This window comes from Fopius arisanus, unplaced genomic scaffold (assembly GCF_000806365.1).
Source record: "Fopius arisanus strain USDA-PBARC FA_bdor unplaced genomic scaffold, ASM80636v1 scaffold00072, whole genome shotgun sequence".
In the NCBI taxonomy this organism is placed as follows: Eukaryota; Metazoa; Arthropoda; class Insecta; order Hymenoptera; family Braconidae; genus Fopius; species Fopius arisanus.
In genome coordinates, this window is record NW_011887811.1 from 494,794 (window position 1) to 507,203 (window position 12,410).

Below are 12,410 nucleotides of genomic sequence, written 5' to 3' on the forward strand. Positions count from 1 at the left end.
TTGCAAAAGTATCGTTTTAAAAAATTGCTAATTTTTCAATTTCACTGGATATCTTCTCGATTTTGAAATATTCAGTTTTTAAACGATATTTCGATTGATTTGCCATTAACAAAAAAAAAAATTAGAATTATTTTGAAAAAAAAAATGAAAGTGGCCGGGGGATTGAACCCGGGCCACCGGCGTGCCAGCCGAGCACGTTACCGCTAGGACAACGCGCTAACTTAAAAATAGAAATTCATTAGTGGTATATCTTCAACATATTGAATAATTTTTTCCATTGAAATTCCACAAGATGTGGTTTCCCCCTTTCGTACGTGCTACAGTCGGCTAAATTTAAGTTAAACAAATGAAAAACAAAAAGCATTCGTACAGCAGAAAATAAAATTCACCCCGTCGACTTGATGGACACCCCAGCATTGCAATAAAAACTTGGTTAATAAAAAAAAAACACCCCAGCATTGCGTGTTGCGCCCTCCCTCTTTTGGGGTGCAGTACTACGATGCTGCTGGGGTCACTCAAAGCCCCAGAACATCGTGTACCTTACCCCAAAAGAGAGATGGCGCCACACACACACAGGCCTCTTCGGATAAATCTATGGAGTCTCTAGGTTATCGACTGTTGGTAAAGTGATTAAAAAAATCGGAGTCGTTTGGAAGAAAACAGTGTTCAGTACTGGCCATGTGCTCGCGTGTGAATATGTACTGAATATATTCCCTTCATTTTCTCCGTGATTTTTTCTTCTGCAGTGAAATGTCGTTTTTTATAAGGAAAAAGAATGAATCCCTCAAACGAAAGGTAATTAAAATTTGTTTTTACATCTTTAAAAAAAGATGAGAGTTGAGGTTATCCACTGGATACATTGTTTATTCACTAGATTAATTAGTGAAGACGTTAGTTTATGTTAATAATTATTGGTTATAAGGCTAATGGACACATCAAAGGTCGTACCACTGAGTCAGTCTCTCGAAAATCCTCCAGCAGTAAAAAATCGAAGATCAAAGACGATGAGAGCATTGCAAGTAGTGACGAGGAATTTGCTGAAGAAAATCAAAGAGGCAAACAGGAGGATGAGTATGAGTCTGGGGAAGACCAGGAGACAGCTCAGGAGAAACGTTTGAGACTGGCGAAAAAATATTTAGCTGAAATTGAAGAGGAAGAGAGGGATAGAGAAGAGTTTGAGGAAGGTGCTGTATCCAGGAGATTGCAGGAAGAATACTTGGAGGAGAAGGGAAAACTCAGGAAAATCGTAGCAAGCACTTACACAGGTCATGAGGAATTTCTTGAGCTCAGGTGCAAGGACCATCGGGATTCAATCAGTTGTTTGTGCATTTCGAGCAATGGTAAATACCTTTTTAGTGGGTCCAAGGATGGGAGCATTGTCAAGTGGTGTTTATCCTCCAAGACTAAATTGCGAACCATCGGTGGAAAACGAAAATCAAAGGAGGGAATTAAATGTGTTCTCTGCATAGCCATTTGCTCCGACGGAAAACTTCTCGTGAGTAGAATAATTTTGTCTTTGCAATCCTCTTTAGAATTTATTCGCTGATTAAATCTTGTGGACCAGGTTGCGGGGGATTCTGGGTCCAAAGACATTAGGGTCTTCGATGCTGAAGATCTGAAGCCTTTGAAAAATTTACAAGGTCACAGGGGAGCTGTCACAGGTTTGGTATTCCGTAGAGATACGCATACGTTGTACTCGTCCTCTGAAGATCGAAGTGTTAAAGTTTGGAATCTCGATGACATGGTCTACGTGGAGTCCCTGTGAGTTATTATTGGACACTAGTATCGATTCAATATTCCATTAATGCATAGTTCAATTATTGTAATGTCTTCTTTGTAGTTTCGGGCATCAGAATCCAATTACATCGATAGATGCATTATCACGAGAGAGGGCAATCACCAGTGGTGGTTACGATGGAACTATTAGAATTTGGAAAATTGTCGAGGAATCCCAGTTGATATTCAATGGCCCTGGCAGCAGTATAGACATTGTAAAACTCATCAATGAGGAGAATTTTTTGAGTGGTGGTGACGATGGGCAACTCTGTGTCTGGGGCTCGCAGAAAAAGAAGCCCTTGTGCTCCATTCCACTTGCACATGGACAGGATCAGATGAATGGTCAGCCCATGTGGATATCGAGTATTGCAACTCTTCTCAATACGGATTTAGTTGCATCAGGTGAATATTTTTAATCTTCATGACAAAAACGGACGTTGAAGAATTTTCATTTGATATTTTATCTGGAAATTTTTTAGGATCAAGGAATGGCATCGTGAGGCTTTGGAAATGCGGCGAGTCTTTTAGGTCGCTAACACCCCTTTTCGATATAAAAATCCCAGGTTTCATAAATGCAATGGCATTCACTCCTGATGGGAAGAATTTAATCCTCGGTGTTGGCCAGGAGCATAGAATGGGCAGATGGTGGAAATTACCAGAGGTAAAAAATAGAGTTGTCATCGTCCCACTCATTCAAACTAGGTTAAACGCATAGAGTACATGACGATGAATAAATTACATATTTTTAATCCAATTTTTCGCATTTGTTATTTCAATTCCGAGGGGTGAAAATTGAATGAAAGATATATTGGTCCACAGTACAAGTATTTATTTATTCTGTACAAAAGTTGAGTTATAAAATATTATGTCCCACTTTTAGGTCTCGTTCTTAGTCTTGTATACCACACCGTTTCGATTTTTTTTTTAATTTCATGTATAACAATAATTATCGTCAGTGAAAACGCGTGTGCTTAGTAAGCGATAATTTTTTCTCGTCTTCAGTATTAATTCCTCGCGTTCTCGTGATTTTTCGATTCTTTAGTAGGCCATTGTCAGTAAGCACGCGCGTTTTTCGTTTTAGTGGCGGCTTATAAGGGCTCGCACTGTATGCATACTCTCTTAAACGACCTATTTTAATTACTATTTTTTAGCCACGTTCAACAATCAGTACAATCATGAGTATTTTATTTCCTTTTTTTTTATCGTGCTTTGTTGTCGTTAGGTAATTAAGACGATTAGTGTGCAGGCTCTCCGTGATTTTTATTTTTCCCTCTTATTGAATTTCGTTTCTTCGCTGTGATTGTGCTTTCCAAGTATATACGCTAATTGCAGAAAAGAAAGATTGCGAATGAAAAACGTCTCTTTCATTCACGGAGTTTATTCCCTTTTTTTTTCTCTGTTCATTATTTTTTACGGACCAAGCAATTTGAGAAATAAACTATTGACATCGCTGAATGACGTTGAACGTTACAAAACAGTTGTTACATCGCCCCGATTAAATACTCGCCCCTCCTCCCTCTCCAACAGATGCAGAATAAAAAAACTCGAAAAAGGACGTATTTGCTTTGTCGTATAACAATTATAACAGGTCAATTAATTTTTACACATCAAAAATTCGTTGATATTGGGGTGATAATGAATTGTCAGTCGAATTTAAGCGTTTTTTTATGCGTCAATGCTTACTGGAAAAATATTGAAATTTTCCCCCTTTTGAGCACGAATAATGATACAAAAACTCGTAATGAACATTTTCTCATGTGTATTTTAATTGCTAATTATTATTTTTCTCATTAGTAGTATTCCAAAAATTCATGTTCGTTAATTTCTATGGCACTTTCAACTCTATATTATGTACATATATCAAGTGTATGTACATGTACATTTTATATGGACTAATATAATTTTTTTTTTCGTTCTTTACGGACATTTACCTTAGAAAATGACGTTCGTATTGACCATTAAAAAATTTATTTCCTCTAAATTTGATCTTCAAATGAAAAATAAAAATAATAATTAGTGGCGAATCTACAAAGCATCAGTAGTGAAGAGAAGAAAAAAAAAATCATACGTACACTTCGTGCCATAAAGTATCTCTTTGTACTAATTAATATATTTCGAGTTTTCTTTCACTTACTTTCGGGCTCCACGATTACGAGCCATTTTTCAAGTTGATTCAATTTTCGTCTGACGTATGGCATCCCATAAATTTTCTTCTTTATAGATATCGTTCATATTTCTTTACTTTCTTTATACCATTGGTATACGCTACTGCGTACAGTACAATATTTAATATAGGACAAAACCCGAGATGGGAATTTGTCTGAAATGAATGAATTTTTCATCTTTCAAATATCCTCCCTTGTGATTTTCTATTCTGCTGTTGTGACGCGTCGATATATCAGTGCAGTATATGTTGAATTCAGTGTATTCCAGTTTAATCAGTGTAAGTACAAGACGTTGCTATGCTTTATAGTATCGGTTTGTTTCTGTGAAGTTTCATGATTATTTTTTCTGTTTTTTTTTTCTTTTCATTAATTTACTATTGCGCTACGAATGGTCTACTGTTTATGAGTTCTACTGTACTTTGTATGCATTGTATGAATAAACCTGTAAGCCGATATGCCGACGTCTTATTAGTATACTGTTTATATCGGGGTAAATAGTACGATTTAACGGAAAATTAATAAAAGAGTGCACGAAATATTCGAGACTTGTTTTTTTTTTTTCATCGAATATGCACACCGAATCGATAATGGAATTTTATTGACTCGTGATTTGATGAGAAATCGTTCGTTTAGAGTTTGACTAGAATTGTTATTCACTCTATCAATTTCTGAGGCCGAGATCAAATACCAGTGCCCTGACAAAATTTAATTATCCACATTAATCTTCATGAATTCTCCCCTCTTACGTCTTTCTATCATTGTGGATTTGAAAAAAAAATACAACCGATTATAATAATCACTTTGTGGTTTTCTCTTCATTGTGTTAAAAATCTTAGACATCAACGTACATCCACTTTTATATAAACCATTATTAGAAACCTATTTAATACTTGCTATGAATCTTAATATACATTTTCCCCATCTCTTAATCGTCTTCTTAGTCTCTTATTAATTACTGATTCGTTTATTCTTTTATTTACAAAGACGTGTTTCAATAACTGCAGCTTTTCCCCTGTTATTATTCAATTTAATAATTTCAATTGAATTTTTTTTCCCTATTCTTCTCCGCGCGCATTGATAATGCAATTCGGCAAAATGGGAGAACGAGAAAATGAAAAGTAATAACTAAAAAATCATGAAAGGTACGAGGAGTGTATGGGATTTCGGGTTGGCCTTCAGTAAAATACGCAGTGGAATGGAGGATTGAATGGATAGGGTGAATAAAAATGGAAAATAAAGAAAAAAAAATGAAAAGAGTGATTTCGCAGTGTTGTCATTTTGTCTATTTTCTATCTATAGTTGGAGCCTAAATAACTGTTATACTGTATTGATCTAGCATTCTCGTGAATATTAATTCACTTCAATCATCTAAGTAATCATTGCTGCTATCACGCGTTCAATAATCACTCCATTAATTTCTCGAATCATCTCAAATCTATCCGTTGTGAACACAATTTAGTCGGTTCTTAAAAAAAAGGAGAGAAAAAAAAACAAATTGATTACATCAACTGCCGTATAATCTATCAGTTATTTGAGGCGTTGTCAGTCTTCAAGGAGCTAAGTGTATGCACACCAACGGATCGATAAGATTAACAAATAAATACTTGTTTCATCATGCACAATCATACAGAAAATACAGGCGTTGACAATTAGTGGACATGCTGAACGGATAGGCACACGTTGCCCTCGTGTAGGCCGTGTAATACTTAGGCTTACAATACTGTAATGGATAAACGCTACACACGCGTTCTTTATTTAATATTGAGGAGAAACATCAGTGATGGGTGAACAGGTTGATATGAGTGGTGAACAGCTCAGCTTTTGTGTGGGTGTATAAAGATGACGGTATCGCGTGCGTCGGATATTCACAGATTGTGTTAACCCGTTGAGTTACTAAAAAACTATAAAGTTAAAGGCGATAACGCGTTTGTTTATGGGTGCACAATGGATTAAGTCATGTGAATAGGAGCTATTGTTCGAATCACATGGCTCGGAAGGTGTAAGCAGGGAGATTAGGGATGCGAAACTATTGTTAACACTTGATTATCAATTTTATGTGATAAGTTATTTCTTATGCGTGAGTGTTATATATTCACTGATTATGTGGATCACACGGATAACTGATGTTTCTCCTTGAATCGATGATTTTTTTTTTCTCAATGTTTTAATTCTCGGTGTCTATGACACCGTCCTATCTGTCCATTCTGTTCTGCCATTTGTGGGGATTTTTAATTGATTGATTTTGATAAATCAGATGTCATGGACAAATAATTGTGTCAGTGAATAAAGCAGCAGCTTCGTGCGCGTCCAAGGTGAAAATTAGCCTCGGGGATTTTTTTTTTAACATAACGTACAATATTTACAATAATTTTTCGTTTCCGGGTGTTTTACTCTGCAGATCTCCGTGAGTCTGGAATAATCGGACATTCGGGTTGTCTCTCGTCAGTTTCCGTATGGCAAACGGCAATTTCATTTATTCTACTCAGAGTTGTGAATAATTGCACGAGGTACGGGCATTCTTGTTAACGGAATATTTGTTTTATGGATTTTAAACTGACGTATTGAAAATTAGTTAGAATAGAGTAATGAATCTATTTTTAATGACTATGATTATGCAAAGAAAAATCAATTGAACATTACGAATGCCTTCCTCTTGACTGCTAATACCAAAAAAATAATAACTGTTACGGTTATAATTCATAATAATGTGGGGTGGTCAGAAGTGAGAGAGACAAAAATCTCAAATTTTTTTTTCATTCAGTTTTTCAATTTGATATTTACCTAATTATAATATATTTATATGGAATATCGAATTGGACATCCTGATTTCGTGATAATAATATAATAGATATCGATGATAATAAATATAATACAGGCCTATTCGATAAAGTCGCATTATGGTACAATTATATTACAATTTGTTTCACTTTTTTTATTCGTTCGTCATTGGACTTGATTTCATTTAAATCTTATTAGTTCGAGTTAATTTAGGCTCTGCGAATAGACTCACACCGACAATTCGATTCATTCAATCGCTAGTGCATCAAACGAATCTAAAATTCTAATGATGCGGCTAGTTGTTTTCTCTCCCATTCGTCTTTATCAACTTGCCAGTCACGTATCGATTTTTTTATAGTACATTTGTTTAGGCAACTATTTACATGAGTTACATAATTTCATTACGAGACAGGAGTACGAAATACGTTCACTCAACGCTGTGTAGTAATACAGAATCACCTAAGTGTATTTATCCCTGCAGCCATCGAAACAAGAAATCAATTAAATTATTTATCGTAGAAATTATTCTCGCTGAATATTACTGTCCCAAACCCTATTCTCACCCATCACACCGAATCCAACATTATTGTGTATGCAGTAACGTATGGATTATTGGAAAAAATATTTACAAAGTATTCGATAGAAACTAATAGCGAGAGCATTTCTAAATCCATTGTCTTCTCATTTCCATGGCATTTGACGTGTGAGTGGCGTATTTCGATAGGTTGAAATTCGGAATTGGTAAATTTGAAAATTTTTTTTTCGACGTGAACACGTGGATAGCCCGTATCAAGTGTCGTCGACGTACTTTAGAATAAATATCTATTCGTTATTTCTTCGTGATAAGGACAATCAATATAACTACCACCTCATTCTTAACTTCTCTCACTATGCAATAGTAGTGATAATTAGTGGCCGTAACTACCAAGTGCCTAGACGTAATATCATTTTAATATTAATATGGCTTGATCGTGTTTACTTTTCTTCACCTCAACGGCCGAATACATTATCATGTATTATTCTTTTTCACTCCTCATAATTAATTCATTTAATAGTATGTAATTTGTCGTTCTAGTCCATCGGAATTTTTAATCATTCCAATGGCTGCATTGCTTTAAATGAATAATTAAACGTAGGATAATCACAGAAGAAGGGGTTTTTTTTTGCATTATTATTTTTCTTTCTTTTCAATCGGTGAATTATTCACTGAATAGCTGAGGCTTCACCGCATTAAATAGGGCAAACACATGCTGACCAGAAGTGTGCTCGTTGATACGAGCAGCAGTCTCAGGTTTTTATGTCGTAATTGCGATGAGCTTGCACCGTTGTACGTTAATTCCTCGTTCTTCACAACTTCGTTCGGGTGATCCGAGTATTCCTCTGTAAAACAAATTGACACACCTTTTTTTCAATCTCTCTCTTTCTCCCCGAGGCACTCTTTACTCGACTGAATGGAGTAGTGGAAATTATTTTCGGGAAAATCTGTCTTTGTTGAGGGGGAACAGGTGTCTTGGAGTATATAAAAGGCATTAATCGTCGGTTGTGAAGGTGCGAGATTAATCGCAATGAGGAAAGATGAAGGTAAAAAAGGAGAGAGGAGAAACGATGAGGAGAGATGGCGAGAGGGGGGACTGAGGGCGAAGGTGAAAAAGGCCGCGATGAAATGAAAGACGAAAAGGAGAATGAGTTGATGCCGTGAGGTGGGCAGGTGCTGGGTGAGAAAGAGAGTATGGAGGTAGAGGGAGTCGAGTAATTCTTTGGTAGATTTTTCTTTTTTATTTTTCAACCATACGTACTGTTCTTCTTCTTCTGGGTGATCGAGGTCTTGGGCGGTGACGAGGACGGTTGTCCATTGTGAATCGGCGGCTGATGGGGATGTGACGGATAGTTTGGTGGGGGACCGTGGGGTAGAGTGGGCGCTGTACCAGGTTGATGATGATAGATGTTGCCTCCCGGGTAGAATCGATCCCCACCTTTGAAGACACTTGGAGGTGGTGATGGTGGCATACCGACGCCATTACCACCCGAAATACCAATACTCGTTGAGCTTGATACTGTACTACTGCCGCTGTTGGTGCCAGCTGATGGAACTGAGGGCCAAAATCAGGGGAATATAAATTTATTAGGTACACAGGGGTGGAGACATTTTTTTTCTCCGTGGCAACATTAATTTTCAACGGCAATGGGGGAAGAAAAAAAATAGCTGAACCTTTAAACCTTTTTATCTAATTTTTTAGGGAGGATTGATCATTGAAATGGATAATTACAGTAGTTGCGGGATGTTGATGTTGGTGATCCGTTGGTTTCATTTGCACAGCACACCTTGAAGACAACCTTCATGTTGTGGGTTGTGCAGCGTCCACCGATGCGCCTGTGTAAATCATCCTTGGATGAGGTGCTGATGAAGTAGTAATCGTGGCCAGGAAGGAATTCAAGTCCACCGGGTTGTGGTGTGAATGGCCTAAATGTTATCGTAAAATACATTGTCTTGAAGGGCTTATCACATACAGCTATAACACGCGGAATTGGATTCGTTATCCGGCAAGTCTCGTACTCCTCTTTCGATACCTATCGAACAAAAATCCATTAAAATTAAAACAATTGAAATAATCAATTCTCCATTTTTCCTCAAATCACACAAATATCCTTACATTGTAAATGATGTATCTCTCAGCCTCATCGTCGTAAGTCCCTGGCAAATAGACAGGACATATGATATTGACCTGATCATATTCAAAGGCCGCATTATGTTTGTTAACGTCTATAATGTGATCGGTATTGTCTATTCGAAATCTGTAACACATAAATCATAGGAAAAATGTAGGTTAAAAAATTAATACACTGATGGTAAACATTGCGATGGATTGTCACATAGACACGAGGGAATAGTGGATGAGTTTTGAGAGACGCATCCTCTCAATTTTCTCGATCTTCTCGAGCCCTACAACCGGTTATCCCCCTACTGCCAGGTATTTGCCATGGACGGGCTGCCGCGATTTCTATACTTTTTTATCTTACCCTCCCCTCTGTACCCTCTTTACCTCCCTTCCCTATTCCACCGCATATATTATACAATCGATTTTGCAAAAATCGAGGAGCGATTCACTCTGAAATTCAGTGACACCACACGATTTCAGAGTTCATTCCATAATTTCGTATAATTTCATGGAATTACACTCGATATCAGTAAAATAATTCCACCGAAACGTGACAAGGATAGATCAGTGATAAATCAGTGATAGATCAGTGATACATCAGTGATAGATCAGTAATAGATGAGCGACAGATCGACCCTCATGCTCGATCGATCTCCATCGATCCAATACAAATACCACGATCAAAACCAATTCCTCTCACTTTTTTTTTTCTCATTTTTTCCCACCGTATTTTAATTTTTCTCTCCCACCTCCATACAGATGCATTACTGTTCTCCCCCATATTGTGTTTATGCATCAGAGTGAAGGGAGAGCGAGAAAACGCGTTTCGACATTTCGTAGTATTAACGGACGATCTCGTAAGTGGGCGTGTAAGGGCTCGAAAATTGGATGGTAGGACGGCCTCGAGCAAATTAACGTTTGGCGATAATATCCGTTCTTGGGTATGGTGTGTCGGCTTGACTCTCAGTCCCTAGGCAACCGTTGTTGTATATATATCTCTTCCACTATATCGTCAGTATATATGTCCATGTGTTTGTGAACGCCGACAACCGTGTGGGACGCCCACCTCACCTTCGATTTTGCGGCATCGTACGTGTTCGTTTCGAGCTAACCTGCCACCTCTCTCACCCTCACCTTCTCCACTCCTCTCCTCTCTTCACATTTCTCTTTGCAGCTCTTTGTCTTTTGGTGTGAACCGACGGCTTCCCCCCACCCTCTTTTCCATAGACGCCTTTTTTATTCTCATCCTGGGACTTGTCGCTTTTTTTTTTTTCATCTCTCCATCTTCTTTTCTTGCATTTTCTTATTACGTCTTCACAAATCATATTGGCCAGATATTCCGCGGGGGTACCAGATCAGCGTCAGATTCGTAAGTGAAAATTTTTTGACACCTCGTCGGATCCATGTAATTGGTGCAAAAACTGATAGGTTTTCAATTTATGGGCGAGACAGTTTGGCGAATCGGACAAATTGGAATATCGAAAAAGTGGGCGTGTACCGAATTTGTCGTATAATCGGAATGGCCGGTGGGATGAGTAACTAGGGGAATAAAAAGGATGAATGGAGGATGAGAAGTTGCAGACAAGTAAAAATCAATTAATGGTTCCAATGGTTTTACCTTTTTTTTTTTCGGGATTTTCTTTTTAGTCGCGTGGATTTTACTACGGGGATGGAGAGACGCGGTAATAAGGCGGTGGAGATGGAGAAACAGATGAAAAAGCAAAGGAGGGATATTCTGGTAGGAATATCAAAGCCAACGACGTCAAAGAGCCCGCAATGGGTGGAGCAAAAGATCCAAAAACGTGTGGCGTTTGTCGTTACTGTATGCGTTATAGTTTTGGGGGAACTCTCGATTTAGTCTCTCTAAATGTCACACATGCCGACTTTTGGTGCATTCTATTGAATTAACCAGCATTAATCTTTTTCATTCGGTTTTTTTTTTTCGAATTTCACCATAAAAATTCATTCACCTGACGTGATAATTAAAAGGAATGCTAACTTATCTTCTGTCATCGGTTTCTTTTGATCCTTTAAATGTCATCGGAGTTCACGTACGTCTGCACTATTATTAGTTTACTTTAAATATTTATTTCATTGGGCGACAGGCAGACACGACATTCTCGGCAGAATGTATTTTTGGGGAAAATTGGTATGCCTCGTTGGTGGAGTGAACGTACCAATTTATTTTACATCATATCGTACGTCTACAGAATTCCTTTTTAAGATTCAATGCAATAACTTTTTTTTTACTCGTTTTTTTTAGTTTGGTTTCCATACAATGGGGATATATCTCACCAATTCAATAATGGAAACACTTTGGTGGGACAATAAAAAATAAATAAAATCAATCGTTGAATGTAATCACTTGTGCCAATAGCAGTAAAGTAGTTCACCATTGGTGTTTATAATTAAATATTGCTCCAAAAAGTGGTTTAAATTTCAGATACCCCACACGATATGAAGGCACTCCCCAGTATAATAAATGCCCCACTTGTAAAAATTATTGATATTTCTCTCAGTGAAATGAAAATAAACCTTAATGGTTTAAATGCTTTGAATAAAAAATTGGAATAGGTTCATAGACAAATGGGACTTCAGGATTGGTTGAGAGAGAAGAACAGGCATGAGTCTCTTTGTTCATTTATGTGTGTGACTGGCCTCGGGGGGCCTCTACCTGGGCCCTCCTGTATACCTGGAAGAGCCTCTCCAAGGATACAGCCCCAAACCAACTACCACAAATACATCTTCCCTCGTTTTTTCCTTTTTTTTTTGTTCCCCTGGAATATTTTTTTCCCTCGGTTAGCCTCCCCGCACTCTTTTTCCCTTGTGCTTGTCGCGCGAACACCCGTGTGGAATGTCTCTGGGACAGAGAAAAAAAAAAAGTGACCCACTTGATTATAGGTGTAAGCCCGCAGGTAGCTGAAATGCACTGGGAATTGTGAAATGAAACATCGTCACCCACGGGCCATTGCGGTTGTATTTTTCAGGCTAAACCAAATGAAGCAAAATAAATAGAATTACATCGCCCGCAAAG

The 12,410-nt window shown here is 37.7% G+C and overlaps 2 protein-coding genes across 3 annotated transcripts in view; one reads left to right on the forward strand and one right to left on the reverse strand.

The window, feature by feature from the left end:
- The first annotated feature begins 650 nt into the window (after positions 1 to 650).
- Positions 651 to 2,530, forward strand: U3-55K (U3 small nuclear riboprotein factor 55K). Its single transcript, XM_011310122.1, has 5 exons — positions 651 to 795; positions 923 to 1,495; positions 1,565 to 1,761; positions 1,841 to 2,178; positions 2,256 to 2,530. Exons 1-5 carry the CDS (start codon positions 751 to 753, stop codon positions 2,489 to 2,491), a joined length of 1,389 nt encoding a protein of 462 aa, XP_011308424.1. The 5' UTR covers positions 651 to 750; the 3' UTR covers positions 2,492 to 2,530.
- A 66-nt stretch (positions 2,531 to 2,596) lies between these two features.
- Ephrin (ephrin) overlaps positions 2,597 to 12,410 on the reverse strand; it is a 173,173-nt gene continuing 163,359 nt past the window's right edge. For both annotated transcript variants that reach the window (XM_011310124.1, XM_011310123.1), the window contains 4 exons: positions 9,371 to 9,512; positions 8,987 to 9,287; positions 8,516 to 8,809; positions 2,597 to 8,099 (listed from right to left, as the gene is read on the reverse strand). In XM_011310124.1, the coding sequence (XP_011308426.1) occupies positions 7,942 to 8,099; positions 8,516 to 8,809; positions 8,987 to 9,287; positions 9,371 to 9,512 (895 nt within the window). In that variant the 3' untranslated portion in view covers positions 2,597 to 7,941. The remainder of the gene's footprint in view (positions 8,100 to 8,515; positions 8,810 to 8,986; positions 9,288 to 9,370; positions 9,513 to 12,410) is intronic.